This window comes from Tenrec ecaudatus, chromosome 4 (assembly GCF_050624435.1).
Source record: "Tenrec ecaudatus isolate mTenEca1 chromosome 4, mTenEca1.hap1, whole genome shotgun sequence".
Classification (NCBI taxonomy): Eukaryota; Metazoa; Chordata; class Mammalia; order Afrosoricida; family Tenrecidae; genus Tenrec; species Tenrec ecaudatus.
The window spans coordinates 25,475,102-25,493,691 of record NC_134533.1 but is presented as its reverse complement, the minus strand read 5'-3'; the positions used below and the strand labels follow the sequence as shown (position 1 = coordinate 25,493,691).

Genomic DNA, 18,590 nt, shown 5'->3' with positions numbered 1-18,590 from the left:
GTGGGTGGTCATGGCGAATGTGACATGGTGTTTCCTTCAAGTGGTTTACATAGGCCTGTTTCCAGCGCTGCGGGTCAGGCGATGGTGTAAGCGCCTCTCAGCCCCGGTGCCCCCACTCTCTGTCCCTTATGTCAGCTCCATTTTCCCTCGTCACTAAAGACTCTTGGGAAACATGTTCTCCCGTGACTGCGGCCTTCCAGCACTCCGACATCTGTTTCGCCGTCTTCTCTGGTATTGGACAGCGATGTGCTTTAGCCCCTGGACGGTTGTGACTAATGATCACCAGCTATGGAAGGTTTGAATCCTGGTAGCACATTCTCCTGTCTGCGATACACGCCATCAATTTAGTTCCCAAAGGGCTGTGCCCCTAGATCCTGCCCCATCTATAAGGAGATGTCTTTCTCACTCCCCCCCCCCACCCGCATGGAGTGTTGTCATTCATAGACCACTCTGCCCGTCAGACAGCGGTTACACGTTGGCTTGTGATCTGCGAGGTTGGCAGTTCCAGCCCACCAGCTGCTTCAAAGGAGAAAAATGGGGCTTTCTACTCCCACAGAGAGTTGCAGTCCACAGGGGCAGGTCTGCCCTGTCCTATAGTCCCTACAAGTCAGAATCAACTCAATGACTGTGAGTTTGTTGTTGTTTGTAACATGAACACGTTACCCGACGTCTTTTGCTGGTTTTGTCGAAGACGCTGTGTCTGTTCGTTCTCCGGTGGGGAGTTTTCCTGGGAATTACTGTTTTCCCTGGTGTGATGCGGGCAACGCCAGCCACGGACTTTCATTCCGCCCCTGGCTTTGGGCACAATGCACAGCATGGAGTAGAAGAAGGGAACTCCAGCCGTCTTGTTTCTTACACATAGTGCAGAACTCTGAGACCCCAAGTCATTTCTCCTTACCCTTTCGAACTGCCCACCTCTACCTGTTGGCAAACGTGGCATCCCCTAGCTTTTTGGAGGTGGTGGAGGCGGCAGGTGAGGTGCCCCGGCGGGGCAGGCAAATAGCACAAAGTCAGCAGTGCAAGCACACCAGCCACTTGGAGGACGTAAAGTGACCCTCTCTGCTCTGTAAAGAGTCAGCCCTCGGTGCCCCACAAAGGCATGGGATGGGCCCAGCGGCAGCGGGGTCTCACCCATGGCATCAGGTGGGCCTTAGAACGTGGAGAACAGGTGCGGGCCATCGAGTCAGCACATGGCGAGCACTTTGAAGGCCGCCTGGGTCTGGCCGTGCTGGCTGCACAGGGCTGTGCATGCCCGCAGTGTCAGGAGAACAGAGACCTCGCCTTCTCCTTCTATTTATTAGCTGCGTGATCTCGGGCCAGGGAGCTAACCTCTCTGAGCCCAATTCCCCGATCCTATCCTAGACAAGTCTTCTGATGACCGGGGATTGGGCGTTGTTTTGCTCTGTTGCACACAGGGCCACTGTGTGTCGGAACTGACTCCACAGCACCTCACCACCACAACAAACATGACTCGGAGACCTGGCGGTGTAGTGGGTGATGCGTTGGGCTGGTGAGCCTAAGGGCAGCAGTTCAAAACCCCTAGCCGCTCTGAGAGAGAACGACGAGGCTTTCTACTCCCAGAGAGTCACCGTCTTGGAAACCCATAGGGGCAGCTCTGCTCCGTCCTGCAGGGTGGGCACGCGTGGGATCGACTCTCGGCCATGAGAAACATGACTAGTCTGTCGGCAAGTGGCTTCCACCTTTCCGTAGACTTACGGCCCTCTCCTGTCCCCACCAGACCCCAGACTTTGAGTGGTTTCGATGGTAAGCATCTGGTACATGACCTCTTGGGCAGCCTTGGCCTGTGGGTTATGTCTGCTGGACTTTGTCAGTTGGTGGTGTCTGGTGATCCCCACAGTGAAATGTGGAGCCTGAGGGAAGTAATCCTTAATGTTTCCTTTATTTTCAGTGTCACATTTTATACCCAGGGTCCCCGTGGCACAGTGGTTACGCATCGGGCTGTTAACTGCAAGGACAGCTGCTCGAAACCAGGACCCTCTCAGTGGGAGGTTGATGAGGTTTTCGACTCCTGTAAAGAGTTACAGGCTAGGAAACCCACCGGGGCAGTTCTACCCCATCCTACAGGGTCACCATGAGTTAGATTGAGTTTTGAGGGGGTCTCAGGGTGATGTAAGCAAACGGCTAAGGCATCTGGCTGCTCCCTGGGAGGTTTGATTCCATCCAGAGGTGCTCAGAAGAAAGGGCTGGCAACCTGCTTCCGGAAAACCAGCCCCTGGCAGCCCGTGGAGTGCAGATCTGCATATGGGCCCACTCGGGCGGGGCATACCCTGGTGGCCAGGTGTGCGTGCCACCTTGACAGGCAGCTGGCTTTGGTGTGAACCCAGTAGCTCAGGTATCACTTCACACCTAGCGCATGGAACCTGAGCGGCTTAGAGATGCGCTTGCACTCCCAGGCAGTGGGGACCCAGGGGAAGTGGCCTGCTCCCTCGACAGGGCAGCGCCGCTTTGCCACCTTTGACAGGTGCCCAGGGACCTGGGGGTGCCCACTATGGGGTCTGGCCCCTGGCAGGCACTCAGCCTGGAAAGGGTGGCCCACGGGTCTCACCTGTCCCCCTCGCCCCCAGGTATGTGGTCATCTGCCGAGAGGAGAGGGAGCAGAACCTGCTGGCGTTCCAACACAGCGAGCACATCTACTTCCGAGCATGCAGGGACATCCGGCCCGGGGAGCGGCTGCGGGTCTGGTACGGCCAGGACTACATGAAGCGCCTGCACAGCATGTCACAGGAGACCATCCACCGCAACCTGGCCCGAGGTGCGTGCTGAACAAGCTCCAGCCGAGGCGCACCCTGGGTGGTGTGTGTGTGTGTGTGTGTGTGTGTGTGTGTGTGCACGCGTGTGCTGGGGAAACAGCAGCAGGGTCTGAGACAAAGCCAGAGTCCCACCAAACCCAACCCCCTACTCGCCACGCCAGCTGATGGGAATGTGCTACAAACTGCTGTGGTCTGGGGGCGCCCAGAATCATGGCGGCCGTCACACCAGGTCTCACAGGCCCTCAGCAGGCTGTCTGCCTTTGCCCACGTGATCATCCAATTGTGGCACCTGGACCGTGAGTGTGATGTGAGGACCAGGTGGGGCGATGCACACGGCACCCGTAAAACAATGCTCACCTTGACCGGTGCCAGTGCTCGCTGGTAAACGCGTACCTCTAAGGACCCTGTGTGGATTCTCCTCGGGGTCCAGTGGCTAGTGGCTCACCCAGGGTGGTAAGGAGAGGAAGTGCCCAGCTAGGTCTCGAGTCCATGTTGCTTGGACTTCAGTGCCTGCTCGCTGTTGTGGGATCTGGGAGCCTTGGTGACATCTTTGGGTCACGTGTTGGGCTGGTAACCACAAGGTCGGCAGTCTGAACCTCTTGGCAGCTCCTTGGGAGAAAGATGAGGCTGTCTGCTCCTATAGAGAGTTACAGCCTCAGAAACTCACTGGGGCGGTTCTTCTCCACCCTGTAGGGTCCCTATGTGTCAGAATTGATTCGATGGTAATGAATGACTCAGATACAACACCTGCTAGACAAAGCATGGTCTCTTCCCTGCTCCCTCCCGGTCTGCTCACTGCTGTCCGTACTCTGAGGCACAAAAACGATTTATGTGAAGAAGGTGGGAGGTGGCCGGGAGATGGACTGGTGAGCACTGGGAGCCTGGTGGGCGGGGGTCTGCTGGCTCAGACAGATCTAAAGGCATCCTGGGGTTCCCATACTGCCCAGTCCCTTAGTGTGATGTCCCTTCACGCTCTGCCTGGCTGGGCAAACTGGTCAGTCCACCGCCATCTTTCATTGGTTGTCCGCTTGCCTCCAAACCCTCAAAAGTCCAATGCCTAAGCCCCAGCATATCATGTCCCCAATCGCACTGCCCATTGGAAAGGAATCTCCCTTGGCATATGAGTGGAGAGATGAGAAGGGGCGTGGAGCCCCCTGGCCATTGCACTCTCTTTAGAAACAAAAGAGAACCAAGCAGACGGTGGACACAGAAGGCGCAGCCTGGCATGGTAAAAGGTATCTGTGGCTGGCTGGGCAGTGAGAGGCAGCCCAGTGGGCACCCTCAGTGACTCGGAGGTTGGGCTCGAGCTGGCATGTTTCCACCATGAGGCTGCCCTGGTCCCCGTTTGTCCTCTGGAGGGCCTCCGAAGACGTATCTGGCCCACGGTGGCTACGCAGCACGCCCTCACGGAATGAATGGGAGGACGAAGGGATGAAGACAGCCCAGACACCCCCAGAGCCATCAGACCTCCCGTCGCAAAGGAAGCCGACAGGAGTCACAGCTGAGAGCCCAGGTCTCATCCGCTGGCCGTTGTCCACTTGACTTTTTCAGGATTGGTGATGTCCTCTTGTCCCCTGCCCAGCGTCTTCCCCAGAGCACCCACGCTGTCACCCTACAAGCCCTGATCCCAGGGGGAAATACTCAGAGGTGGGGGGGTGAGCTTTCAGGCAGGGCCAAAGGAGGTGTAGCAGTCAGACTCAAAAGGAGACGCAAGAAGCCATGGGAAGAGCCGGGAGGAGGGAGTGCTGTTTCTGGCCAGACACAGCAGAAGGGCACCAGGCAGGAAAGCCACAGCTGGCTGAGTGGGGCCAGAGCTGGGGTGGGCTTGGCCTCCAGCCCTTGGGAGAGGTCATGGAATTCAGTTGTCTTGAGAGGTACGGCTCTGTAGCTGGTGGCTGTGGCAGGTTCCGGGGAACTTTCGTGGTTCTGTAGTTTGGTGTGCCAGTCCTGCTCTGCGGCGACGTCCCTAGGATTGTTGTCGCCCAGCCCAGCAACTCATGATGTCATTCAGCTACCCGCCAGCGCCCACCTGCACCTGTGTCCGCACCAGCCCACACAGAATCCCGAGTAAGGTTTGTGACTGGTTTTAATCATCGTTAGCTCTACTTTCTCCCATAGTAAGTTGCCTACGTGGTATTATCTCTTAGATGATCCAAGTTCGAATACTAACAGCAAAACCGTTTTATAAAATCTTTCCACACTGAATTACAACATTACTAGGGACCACATTCGTTCTCAAAAAGGAAAAAAAAAATCTTACACACGTAGCTTTCCGAACACTCACTGCCACGAGACGGTGGTTGTAGAGATGGCAGCGATCACACAGGATCGCAGGGCATGCAGGCAGGGGCACGTGAACCGCGGCGTCCCTGTAGTAGGGAGGCAATGGCCACGTTGACAGAATGCACTAGAAGGCTCAGAAAATCACCGAGCGCAGAGGCTTGGCCATGCGGACACAGCCTCCTGTCGGCTGGGCTCACAGCAACGCAGCACCGTCTGTCCATTACGGCGACAGGGCCGCTTCCACAGAACGTAATGCGTGTCTGCAGAAACATTGCACACATGGTGCCCACCACTGGGTGGCACCCTCTGATGGTGGCACTGGTGTGGACTGCACCGCCTCGCCCCTCACCTTCCCGGGACGCCTCTGCCACTCCATAAGAAAGACTGCTACAGCCAGTCACTCACGGTTTGACCTGGAAGAGGGGCCTCGTAACCGTCGGCGGGAGCCCTGACAAAGCACCGGCACGGAGTCTGAGAGTTTACTGAGTAGCAGCATCCTCTGGACCCGCGTGTTCCTCTTGCCCTCTGACGAGAACGTACCTTATCCCTTTGGGCCCGCTCTCGTACACGCATCTGCTCCAAGCACCCAGGCCTTCCATTCAGAAGACGTCTGTCATTCCATCGATTTTGTGAGGTTTGGGTTGTTTCCCCCTCCCCCTGCACCAGCCCCCCCTTTCATATTTCCTGGAGGCTTTGGGATCAATTTCTTAATGTTCCAAGGTCTTCTTTGGCCCGTAGGTTTTCCTGGAAGTCTTGAGCCCAAAGAGGCCCCTCCACTCCCTTTAGAAGGTCTGGAAGTCCTTCTTGTGGAACAGAGGGCAGGAGGAGTCCTGGGGAGGGGTTGCCCTGCTCCTTTAGGCACCTCAGCTGTCTCCTGCCTGCCTGGTCAGCAGCAGAAGGAGAGGGTGGCCCTTTCTCTGGAGAGATTCAGAATGGGAAAATGTCGCCTGTGCTCTGTTAAGATCAGCTCATGCTGCTGGAAAGCGCCCTTCCTCCTTCCCCTTTCTGCCCCTCGGATGTTGGGGGAGCTTTGAAGGTGAGGTTGACCCCTAAGCAGCCGTGTGTTGTCCCGTGTTGGAAATCCGGTGTCAAGCACGGAGCAGAGCCCAGCACCTTGTGCCCGCTGGGGGAAGCCAAGGCCCGTCACCGCATGGGACAAACGTCGAGATTGCTCGGGGAGGTTGGCCCTCACGCAGAGGCCCTTACTTAGCAGGTGCAGCCATCAGATGCTGATTACAACACGCATTCAGATCACACATGACACTTGGGTCTCTCATCGCCCAGGGCCGCTGGTCTTGATCTGAGCTCCCTTTGAGGTTTCTGGGCTTCTGAGAACCCGCAGGGGGCTGAAAAGATGCCTCTGCCTCCGTGGGGGGGCATCGGGACATCTGTTTGCAGAGGTTTGTCAGGCTAAAGCCATTTCTGCCTGCACCTCCCAGAGCCCAGAGGTTTGAAGTCCTCCTCATGGTAGTGAGAAAGAGCTACAGTATCTGTGGTCAGGTGAGGAACCCAGCTATCCTGGAGGAAGGCTTTGGACCGGGGTGGGAGCCTGCCATCCTGAAACCTTTCATACTCCTGTCATCTCTTGCCCTCCCGCTTCCGGGATCAGTGGGTGCCCCGTAAGTGCCGAGCTCAGGGTTTCCCAGGGCAGGCTTTTTCCCTCGCGGGCCGTCTCTGGGCCAGCAGGGAGGCAGGTGTGGGACTCCTGGTGTCTCCTGTGTACCTTTCACCAAGTCGCACCCGGTTGGATGGGGTGCAACCTTGTCCTCTCGGGTCACAGGATGGGAAGCCCCTTGGAAGCGAACGCCAGTGACCCTCCTCGGGAGAATTCTCTGAGCGTCCATGAGTAGAGCACACAGACTGAAGGCTCTGTAGAAATCGCCTCCTGGGAAACAGTGCTGTCCACTTTTGTGGGCCTTGCACTTCTAGCTCCCTAGATCCTCTGGGCAGGCCACCCCTCCCTCTCCCTTATGGTAACAGCCCCACAGCCCACCGCAAAGGGGTATGTGGAGCGGCTTTCCGAGAGGAGGTTTGCTGTGTTGGCTGTCGGTTTGGGGGTTTCCCCACTTCCTCATACCCTGGTTTTCCTTCCTAGGAGAGAAGAGATTGCAGAGGGAGAAATCTGAGCAGGCTCTGGATACCCCAGAAGACCTGAGGGGCTCCATGCAGCTCCCCATGTTGAGACAGGGCAAGAGCCCCTACAAGCGTGCTTTTGACGAAGGGGACACGCCCCCCCAGGCCAAGAAGAAGAAAATTGACCTCATCTTCAAGGATGTGCTGGAGGCCTCCTTAGAATCGGCCAAGGTCGAAGCCCACCAATTGGCCCTGAGCACCTCCTTGGTCATCCGGAAAGTTCCCAAGTACCAGGACGATGCCTACCGTCGGTGTGCATCAACCGTGTCCCATGGCGCGCAGACCGTCAGCCGGACCCAGGGGGAAGGGGCCTGGAAGCTCCCCCAGGGGGCTTGCAAGGAACCAGGCCCCCTGGGGGATGAAGAGGAGGAACCCTCATCATTCAAGGCTGACAGTCCCGCCGAGGCCTCCCTGGCGTCTGACCCTCAGGAGCTCCCGACCACCTCCTTCTGCCCCAACTGTATCCGCCTCAAGAAGAAGGTGCGGGAACTCCAGGCAGAACTAGACATGCTTAAGTCCCGGAAGCTCCCAGAGCCCCCCGTATTGCCACCCCAGGTACTGGAGTTCCCAGAATTCTCAGACCCAGCAGGTAAGTTCTGGATGAGCTTCTTGTCAGAGGGCAGTGTGGAAGGTGGCCTAACATTCTCTGTCGGAGCTACCTCGGGGGAGGCTGGAGTCGTGTAACATGGAGGTGGACACCGGTCGCAGCCCCCCTCCCCCCTCCAGCCCCGAGTGCCTCTGGCATGGCTGCAGTGGGATGCTCCATGGTCGCCCATGTACCCCCCTCGCCAATAAAGGACGTTGCGCTGCAGGAAGGGTGTGTGCTGTCTTCTTGACCCGCTGCCTTTCTGGGTGGTCCTAGTGGTGGTTCACCCCCGAGCCCGATGGGTCATCTCTCCCTCCCGCCCTCCCTCCAACCCCACACAGAGTGCACGCAGGGTGTCTTGTTGGGGAACTCACTGGACCTCTCTGTGCGCAGTCTAGGAATGCCGCCAACCCCTCTCTTCCCGACTTGCTGCCCGATGCCACACGGTCCCGTTCCCCCAGAGTGCTAGAAGGATGGGGGTGGGGAGCGAGGCTAAGGAGAGGCAGAGAACCCAGAGCCTTTCGCTGCATGCGTTTGCCCCTGCGATGGCGGCTTGGCGCTCTCTGAACAGAGCAGCAAGCAGAGACACTGTGAGAACTTCGCTCCTGCTAAGCTTCAGTCACCCTGCCACCCTCCTCCTTTAGCCGCAGCTCCTCCGGGTCCAGGAGGAGGCGCAGCCGAGGTTCAGAGTGCTCCCCTCTGCTGCATTTTGATCCTGAACTAGCATGCCAGCGCTGTGCTCATTTCAAGGGTAGCCTGCCTCCCCGCCAACCACCCACCCACTACAAGGGTGGTGAGGTCCAGGGCATCCTGGGACTCCGATGCCTGCCTTTTCCATGTTTGACATGCCTGCATTTTACCACCAGGTCTGCAATCCTCGCCGGTGCCGTCGGGTTGGCATGGAGCATTTCCCTCCCTTGAGCTCCTTGAGTGGGGGTGGGGAGACAGGCAGCCTGGAGCACAGTGTGTGGCCTCTGTGGGCGGTCCACGAAGAAGAGGCCCCCCCCCCATCACCATGTGTCTAGCGCATGGTGCTTGTAACCAAAGGCTCAGCTGAGATCCCGCCTGCTCGAGAGAGTCACGTCTGCCCTGCACCGCGTGGCCCCTACCACATTGGGCAGGGCTTCTTCTCCTTTTACGGGCAGCGTCCCCCACCCCCGTTGCCTCCCACCGGTGTCAACGCCCCCTCTCTCCCCTCTGTCTTGCAGCCTCGGAGAGCATGGTATCGGGGCCCGCCATCACGGAGGACGAGGACCAGGAGGTAGACTCGGCCGACGAATCCGTCTCCAACGACCTGCTGGCGTCGGCCGATGAGCCCTCCAAGCTGTCCGCGGCCGGCGGCCGCAGGATCCGGCGCTTCAAGCAGGAGTGGCTGAAGAAGTTCTGGTTCCTGCGCTACTCGCCGACGCTCAACGAGATGTGGTGCCATGTGTGCCGGCAGTACACGGTGCAGTCCTCCCGGACGTCGGCGTTCATCATCGGCTCCAAGCAGTTCAAGATCCACACCATCAAGCTACACAGCCAGAGCAACCTGCACAAGAAGTGCCTGCAGCTCTACAAGCTGCGCATGCACCCCGAGAAGACCGAGGAGATGTGCCGCAACATGACGCTGCTCTTCAACACCGCCTACCACCTGGCCCTCGAGGGCAGGCCCTACCTGGACTTCCGGCCCCTGGCCGAGCTGCTGAGGAAGTGCGAACTCAAGGTGGTCGACCAGTACATGAACGAGGGCGACTGTCAGATCCTCACCCACCACATCGCCCGGGCGCTGCGGGAAGACCTGGTGGAGCGCCTGCGCCAATCGCCCTGTCTCAGCATCATCCTGGACGGCCAGAGCGAGGACCTGCTGGCCGACACCGTGGCCGTCTATGTGCAGTACACGAGCAGCGACGGGCCGCCGGCCACCGAGTTCCTGTCCCTGCAGGAGCTGGGCTTCTCCGGCTCGGAGAGCTACCTGCAGGCGCTCGACCGAGCCTTCTCCACGCTGGGCATCCGCCTGCAGGACGAGAAGCCCACCGTCGGCCTGGGCGTGGATGGGGCCCATGTCACGGCCGGCCTGCGCGCCAGCCTGTTCATGACCATCCGCAAGACGCTGCCCTGGCTGCTGTGCCTGCCCTTCATGGTGCACCGGCCTCACCTGGAGGTGCTGGACGCCATCAGCGGGAAGGAGCTGCCCTGCCTGGAGGAGCTGGAGAACAACCTGAAACAGCTGCTGAGCTTCTACCGTTACTCGCCCCGCCTGCTGGGAGAGCTGCGTGCCACCGCCTCCACCCTCTGCGAGGAGACCGAGTTCCTGGGGGACATCCGGGCCGTGAAGTGGATCATTGGTGAGCAGAATGTCCTCAACGCCCTTATCAAGGACTACCTGGAGGTGGTGGCCCACCTCAGGGACATCAGCAGCCAGACGCAGCGGGCGGACGCCTCGGCCATCGCCCTGGCCCTGCTGCAGTTCCTCATGGACTACCAGTCCATCAAGCTCATCTACTTCCTGCTGGACGTGACCGCCGTGCTCTCCCGCCTGGCCTACGTCTTCCAGGGCGAGTACCTGCTGGTGTCCCAGGTGGACGACAGGATCGAGGAGGCCATCCAGGAGGTCAGCCGGCTGGCCGACTCCCCGGGCGAGTATCTGCAGGAGTTCGAGGAGAACTTCCGCGAGAGCTTCAACGGCATCGCCACCAAGAACCTGCGGGTGGCCGAGGCCAAGTTCCAGTCCATCCGGGAGAAGATCTGCCAGAAGACCCAGGTGATCCTGGCCCAGCGCTTCGACTCCCGCAGCCGGGTCTTCGTGAAGGCCTGCCAGGTGTTCGACCTGACTGCCTGGCCCAGAAGCAGCGAGGAGCTCGTGAGTTATGGCAGGGAGGACGTGGTCCAGATCCTCGACCACTTGCAGGCCATTCCTGCCTTTTCCCGGGATGTGTGCCGGGAGGGGCTGGATCCCCGGGGGAGCCTGCTCATGGAGTGGGGGGAACTCAAGGCGGATTACTACACCAAAAACGGTTTCAAGGACCTGATCGGCCACATCTGCAAATACAGGCAGAGGTTTCCGATCCTGAACAAGATCACACAGGTCTTGAAAGTCCTCCCCACGTCCACCGCCTGCTGCGAGAAGGGCCGGAGCGCCCTCCAGCGGGTGCGCAAACACCACCGCTCCCGCCTGACCCTGGAGCAGCTCAGCGACCTGCTGACCATTGCCGTCAACGGGCCGCCCATCGCCAGCTTCGACGCCAAGCGAGCCTTGGACAGCTGGTTCGAGGAGAAGTCCGGCAACAGCTACACGCTCTCCACTGAGGTCCTCAGCAGGATGACCGTCCTGGAGCCGAAGCCGGTGCTCCAGGCCGCGGACCAGGGCGCCGAGTTCTACCCCGACATCTAGGGCGCACGGGCAGAGTGCCCCAGGGTCTGCTGAGTATTTTTTTTAACCTACACTCCTAAGCTTTGATATATTCTATAAATATAAATATTATATAGAGACCTATACAGATATCGACGCACACGTACACATCCCCACTGAAAATTATTTTTAAACAGCGAGGCGGTTCACACCCGCCCATGCAACTGGGAGCTTTCAGAAAGGAAGGACGTGGAAGCTGGCTCCCGTCCACACATCCAGGCATCTGTGACACAGGTGCCGCAGGTGTCGGCTCACGGAAGCACTTGCTGGGGCCACTCAAGCATCCCCACCTGGCAGCCAAGCGACCGCCGAATCAGCTAACACGGTGGGCGTCTGTGGTCACCTCTCTGTAGTGGCTCTTGGTTCCTGTGGACGTGCGGGGTGGTGGTGGTGGTGATATTCTTGCCTTTGGTTTGGCCGTCTGGTTTCATGGCAGTGGAGGACGTACCTCTTGGCCTCTCCACCAGCCATGTGATGGAGCTCCATCAGCTCTCTGCTGGGGGTCAGGGTAGGTGGCCTGGCTGGGTGGGATGTTCAGCTGGAGAAAGTCTTCGTCTTATTCTAGCCAGGGTCCCTTCTCTGTCTTAGAAATGACTCTTGGCCAAACTGTGACTCCATCACTCCCGACTCGGTCCCCTCTCCCCTCCTTAGGTGGTCAGTCCCCTCCTTCCCGCCCCCCCCCCCACATAGAACCTGTGATACCGAAGGCTGATTTGCTAATGTGCTGAGCTGGAAACCCCCCGTCGGGGGAGGAGAAAGGAGTGAGCTTCGTGCATTCCCGTTTTGGTTTGCTTCTGTCCGTTCTTTTTTTGGGGGGGGATGGGATGAGATGGGGTTGGGAGTGGGGAGACCTAGGCCTGTTGGGGACATGAAGAGCCAAGAAACCCAGCTCCCAAGAGCACAGTGATTTGGGGCTTAAAAAAAAAGAAAAAGAAAAAAGTTTAGATGCGGAGTATATACTCAATTTACATGACTTATTTATATTCTATCTTTATAATCATATCCTATGTTGGGGGGTGGTCATGTTTCCTTCAGTAATCGAGAGGTGGCCTGCGATCCTTCCGGGATAGGCAGGTATCCCAGCAAGCTGGGACTGGGGTGATGTGTCCCTGAAGTGAGAGTCTCTAGCTCGTAGAGGCCAACGACACAGTCTGCAGCCTGTCAAGAAGGTTCTAGAAGCTAGGTACGGCGTGATTGTGCCCGGGAGCACAGGCTTCTTGTGTTGAACAGGGTAGAGATGTCCTAAAGGACAGAAATTTAAAAAGCAAGACAGGTCAAAGGGGACTTTCAAGGCATGAACTTACACACACACACACACACATACCCAGACACAAAACCATGATATAAGCTTTAGAAATAGCTACTTGCCTGCTCCCTGGGGCAAGTAGCACTTTAAAGGAGTATGCTCAGCACTCTTTATTTCATCTGTCTACCAGTATACCTCGCAGGGGAGTTTTAAACACACACACACACACACGCATGTGCGTGAGCTGTTAATGAAACCAACACTGTTCCTGTTTCTACACTTGGTCTATGCATCTTTTCTGTGCAGACATTGTGGAACATGGAGACAGGCTCTGGAGGGGGGAGGAAGGTCTGCGTTGGAGACCATGCTCAGTTCTGCTGGCGTCGCCCAGCGGCCCAACTTGCTGGAACTGGGCTGGCTCCCTCTCTCGTCGGTTGATCTGGGCCCAGAGGCCTTGTCCATTGTCGAGAACCGTTAGGGAGAGGTCAGCTCCATGGACTGGGTCCCTCCTCCTCTGTCCCGCTGTGATCTCCACCCCACCCACCCTCCACGGATCCCTCCCCTCCACCCCACTGGTCTTGGTGCTAAGATAACTTTAGAATCACTGCTGCTAGTCAATAGCTTTTCATTATATAAATATATATATTATATATTATTTTTTGAAAAAAAATTTTTTTTGGTTTGTTTTACACAGTGATGTAGCATGTTAACGACAAACTGCTTTCCTCTGATGGTCCCACTGCCAGGCCTCATATGCTGCCTTCTTCATCAAATCCATGCACCCTTGTCTGGTGGCTTTTCCCCCACCTGACCCCAGCTGCATGTCAACCCCCCCACTCCCCCTCCCCCCCTCCCCCCCGCAAGGAGAAAGTCAGCAGGAACTAGCTACAAAAGACCCCAAGCTGCTTTCTGGAACCTCCCCTACTCCCCCTCCCCCTAGCCTAGCTCTCCTTTCCCACTCGAAGCTGGTGGCCCCTGTCCAGCGCCCCTCTCATCCAGGTTAATGCAGAACTGTGATCACGTGGGGTATCAGTGCCAAGCACAAGTTCCCACCTCTCCCTCCTGGACTTCATCACCCCCCACCCACCCAGGGGACTGAGTCTGTGGACGCTTGCACTGAGGATGAGCAGGAATTTAGAGGCGGGGAGGAGCGGCAGAGCTGGCAGGCAAGGTGGGCCCTAGGCCAGAAGCAAGAGGGTGGAAGCCTGTCTTCTAACTAGCAGTAGCCTTATGCCATGTCCTTGTACCCTCTGCTCCTCCCCGCACACCCCACTGGGCCCCTCAAGGACCCTCTAGAGAGCTGTGAGCCTGAGGCTCTTCAGATGCTTCTGTTTAGGACCCTGTTTCCTCTCAAGAGACCATCGCTATGGTCAGTCCAAACCTCTGTCTAGAGCGGGGAGAAGTCCTAGGGCCAATGCCAGCGTCAAAGGCTAGGAGAAGGTGACCTGGCCCTGGACCGAGAAGAATGAGCTGCCGCTAGAGGCTTGTGTCTGCGGGCCAGATGCCCCTCGAGCCAGCCTCCAGGCTGTGGAGAGGCTGCGCCCTTGTGGGGGGTGAGGAGGTACCTAGGAGCTTGACAGGGGCACCTCAGGCTCTGAGTGCTCTTGGCTTCTGCCGACTTCAGCCAGGAGGCCTGGAAGCACAGCTGACTGGGCCATTTTGCCTTGGGGCCAGGAGTCACCAGGGAACCATTTGGGTGCCAAGCCACTATGATTTCCACAGCATCCCCTCTCTCCTCTTGGTGGGTGCCGCCCCAGAAGCTCAGAGCTCTGTTCTGTGCGTTCTGCACGTGACTTCCCAAGAGCTCTGTCTCCTGCCTCCTTGAAAAGGACTCTGGGGTCGATGGGACTCTTGGGAGCATGGGGAGCCTTATCCCCTTTGGACGGGGAGACAGACTGGGGCCACCTGTGCTTCCTGGGTGTGTGGTTGGTTCTGATGAAGCAGAACCCGAAGTCCACTCGCTGGCTTAGGAATGTCACCAGCCGTAGGCTTGGCCTTCTGCGTAGCTGTGTCTCTAGGCCTGAGCGCTAGCTTCCTTGGGCCCACGGATGAGGGCACCTCTTTGCCTCATGGAAGGGCTAAGAAGTGAGAGGCACTTGGAGGCTCAGGCATCCGGCCAAATGTGCCAACCAGATCCAGGAACCCCTATGATGGAAACCCCCCCCAGCTCCTCCCTAGTGGGTCTGTGGGTACTTCCATTGCCGCCTGCAATGAGCAGACAGCCCAGCCCCAACTACAGTTTCGCCAGCCCCAAATCCCAAAAGCCAACGCTCCCAGGCTGGTCCTTGTTCCCCATCCTCACTTGGGAATGAGAGCGGGATGCCCAGAGAGCTGGCTGCAGCTCTGGGCTCTGAGTTGGTCTCACTTTGGCGGGACAGGGAGTCCTCTGACCCCAGCTCCTGCTCCATGCCTCCACATCGAGGTGTTTGGCTGAGCCCCCTTCCCCTGACTTGTTGATGTCAACCCTGCTATTCGGAGGAAGGAGCTTACCATGGTTTAGGGAGTTGGTGAGGCCTCCCCTTTCGTCTGGTAGTGATGTCAAGAGGGAGGAACTGGGGGGACCCATGGAGAAGTCGGGAAGTGACAGTGGGGAGGCTGGGGTGGGCTGCATTGTACATAGGACCCTGCCCGGGCTCTAGGGCCGGCAGCTTCTTAGCAAGCCACCTGGAGCCTGAGGGGGCTGAACTAGCACTTCTGCCTGCTAGAATCTGTCCCCTTCTGTTACTCTCCCACCCGCACTGGAAATGGGAATTCTACTCCCAGATCTGGTTGGGGCTACGGTCTGGCTTGGTTTCTACCCAAAAGGCTTCACGGAAACTTTTCTCTTGGTTGCAAAACACCGGTTTGGGCTGAAGGGGCTGAGCTGCACTTTTGACCCTTCCGGGGTTCAACCCAGTCAGGCCAAGGGAGTCAGGCCGGAGGAGCAGGAAAGGCTCGGGAGCTTGGAGCAATGCCTTTGTTGCAGAAGCCAGCCTGACCTCCCCAAGGGAGAGAAGGGGTGATGCTATGTCCTCGGCCCAGGTCAGACCCTCAGGAGGGAGATCTGGCGGGAGACACGCTTGGAGGACAGTTCCTCCCCTGTCCATGCCCGTCCGTTTATTTGAGCTGAGCGGGCAGAGCTGCCCACCATGCAGTGTGGTAAGGAACCTTTGAGGCAGCCTTTGCGGAGTAGGCAGAGACAGGAAACAAAGTCCCTCCGGGGAGTAAAATGGTACAGCCCTCTTCTAACATCAGGCACTCCCCTCGTCCCTCCAAGTGGTATGGCCCGAGAAATACCTATGCAATCTAGTCTCCCTAGGAGCGAGGGTGTGGAAAAGCAGGGCACATGCATCCTAGAATACAGATGCAACCGCCTATATATTGTATATATGGATATAGTACGTATACACACAGAGTAAGAGATGAAATCACGTCTATATATCTATAAATAATATCCTATATATTTATACATTTCTATGTTTTAAATAGATCTAAAAATAGAGTCTATAGAACGGGGAGCGTGGAGGGACCGCCTGGCGCCCTGTGTGCGGAGGGGCTGGGGTCCGGGTGGGGGAACGGAACTCAACAGGCAGGGCAAGCTGGGAATGGGCTCCCTACAGAGTACCGCCGAGGACATCTGAGCCCCAGACCCCTCTCATGCACTTTCTCGCCTTTCCCAGGCTTGGTCTGTGTTTGAAAGGAGAAACCTCCCGGGCCCCAGCTTAAGTGCCCCCAGCATCCCCTTGAAAGCCTACTGCTAGGCGGTAGGGCGTGGTCTCTGCGTCGGGGAGGAGCAGCTGCACAGCCTCCTGGGGAAGGAACAGAGACTGGCAATAGGAAGGGGGATCCTGGGAGATGCCGCCCCTCCTCGCTAGGCTGAGGCTGCTGCCTTCTCCAGGCTGCACCTCTGAAGTTCAACATCCCGACCTCCCACACCCACTCTCTCAACCACTCACTGCCCCATCCTCCTGGCAGGCTTGGGGTAGATCCTCCCCTGGAGCCCATTCCGGCACTTAGTGACCTTGTAGAGCAGAGCAGAACTGCTAGCGTGTCCAATGCTGTCATATTTACAGAAGCCAACTGCCACCTCTCTCCCCTGAGGCTGCTGCTGGGTTCGAACCGCCAACCTTTCAGTGAACAGCTGAACATTTTAACCACTGAGCCACCAGGGCTTCTTAGAGGTTGGAGCCACGTCAGGCAGCCAGTCACCTAGAGGCTTATGTGGATGGGGCAGGGGCTCCAGCTCCCCGAGGGGGGTAAGAGAGAAACCTCACACACTCACTAGTTGAACCGCCAACTCCAGGTCAGACGCAGGGCTCCGGCCCTGCCCGCTTTACACAGCCGCTCCCGCCGGCTGTTCTCAGGATATGGCTTCTCCCTGCTCTCCTGCTCGGAGGCCAGGGGGACCCACCCAGCCCCACGTTCCCGGCAGGTTTAGTTCACATACACTGTTCTGATTCAGTGACTCCAGGCTGGGCCACGACGCCCTGTACCCGCCCACCTCCACTTCGCAAGACTACCTACCCCCAGTGTCCACTCTGAGCCTATGAGCAGGCCTCAGGGGACAAGGGTGGGCAGCCGGGCACAGTGGCTGCTGGCAGCATGACAGAGGGCTTATGCCACCGGGGAGGGGGTGGGTCAGAAGCCCATGCCTCAAGTTTTTCTCAGTCCCTCCCCCTGGAGGTGGGGTGGAGGGCCTGGCAGGGACCTGGGGGACAGTGACTTATCTGCTGTCCAAGCCGGTCTTTGGCCTCTGGCTCTGCTAGGCACCGGTTTCCCACCCCTCAAGGCCTCCTGAGACCCTCATCCCCACCCCACTCCTCCTCAGCATCCTACCAAGTACCTCAGTCGCCAGAAGACCCGCCCCCACAACCAGGAGTTGGGGGCCTGAATCTGTTCTGGCTGTGCCCACCTCCCTGCCCCTCTACATCTGCCTGGTTCTTTGAGCTGCAGCTCATGGCCAGCCAGCTCTCAGATAAACCCTCCATGCCTGGCTCAAGAGGGACCAGGCCCGGCCAAGGTGGTGGGTCAGACCCACGGGCAGGGGATGGGCATCCCTGGGTAGCAATCCCACAATGCACTGTACCTCAGAGAGAGCACACCCTGGGGCCTCAGGATGACCCAGCCCTCCATCCAGAGGAGGGTAGTGACCAGTGACCACACTGCTCACGAAGGACGAAGGTCAGGCTGCCCTGCCCTGGCCACCCTGCAGCCTTCCCTTCTACCTGTCGGGAGGAGCAGCAGTCTGTCCAGATTGCTGGGTCGCCGCCAGCCCCGTTCTCTCTCCCCTCCACCCCCACGCTGCTGTACCGGTCCATGTCAGTCACCAAGGAAACATAGAGTGGGGCTGGGGGAGCCCCGGCCTCTGTTATACATGGTTGTATGTTAATACTTTGTTTCTTTCTTTAAAACAAGAAGACTCTCCACATCACTTTGTAGACTCTGCTTTATAGTACCTGTGTGAGGGGGCCTAGAACACTGGATACAAATAGAGCTATGTTGGGTTTATATCCTGCGCCCAAACTTTCCTTTTGTTATATTATCCTGGTCATGTAAGAAAGATTGTTAATAAAAGCATTTAAATTTACTCACCAAGGCCACAGCCCTGCCTCCTTCTCTCTTGCAGCCCTAGCCCGGTGCTCAGTGCTCAGATTGGACTCCCCAGCCAGGCCTGCAGTAGCACCCCCACTCACCCCCCCCACCCCCCAACCAGGAGCCTGCCTAGAGCCAGCATGGAAGGAAACAGGAAGCTGCCATGTTAGCTTCTTCCTGTTAGGCTTACCCTTCCCTACACTCTGTTATCATTCCCTCCCAGCAGGTCACTGGTCTGTCCCTGTCCACCTGCCAGGCATCAATATGTCAGTCCTCAGGTGTGTTGTTCCCACAGGAGCCTCCTGGAGGAAACGCGGGCTCCTGCCAACTGCCTTGCCTGCCTGTGGGCAGGGGTGTTTCCCCGGCAGGCGATCTGGAGATGCACTGCCCAAATTGGCGAAGAGAGAAGCTGGGTGGTGTTTTCCCGCTAAGGAATGAGAAGTTCTCCCAGCTTCCGCTCCCTGCGGTCCATCCGACTCCCTGTGGGCACTGCCCTCTTCCTTCTCATAGCCACTCCTTATTGGCATCTGCCCTTCTCCTCTCCCCGGGCCCTCCTCCTTTGGCCCGGTGGTGAAAGCTATCCCTCGTCTGGCGTGGAATGTTCTGGTT

General features: G+C 57.9%; 1 protein-coding gene across 1 annotated transcript in view; it reads left to right on the top strand.

Moving 5' to 3' along the window:
* PRDM11 (PR/SET domain 11) overlaps positions 1 to 17,931 on the top strand; it is a 51,793-nt gene extending 33,862 nt beyond the window's left edge. Inside the window, exons 6-8 of the mRNA XM_075545840.1 lie at positions 2,586 to 2,773; positions 7,150 to 7,776; positions 8,982 to 17,931. Coding sequence (XP_075401955.1) covers positions 2,586 to 2,773; positions 7,150 to 7,776; positions 8,982 to 11,146 — 2,980 coding nt within the window. The 3' untranslated portion in view covers positions 11,147 to 17,931. The remainder of the gene's footprint in view (positions 1 to 2,585; positions 2,774 to 7,149; positions 7,777 to 8,981) is intronic.
* Positions 17,932 to 18,590: the final 659 nt, after the last annotated feature.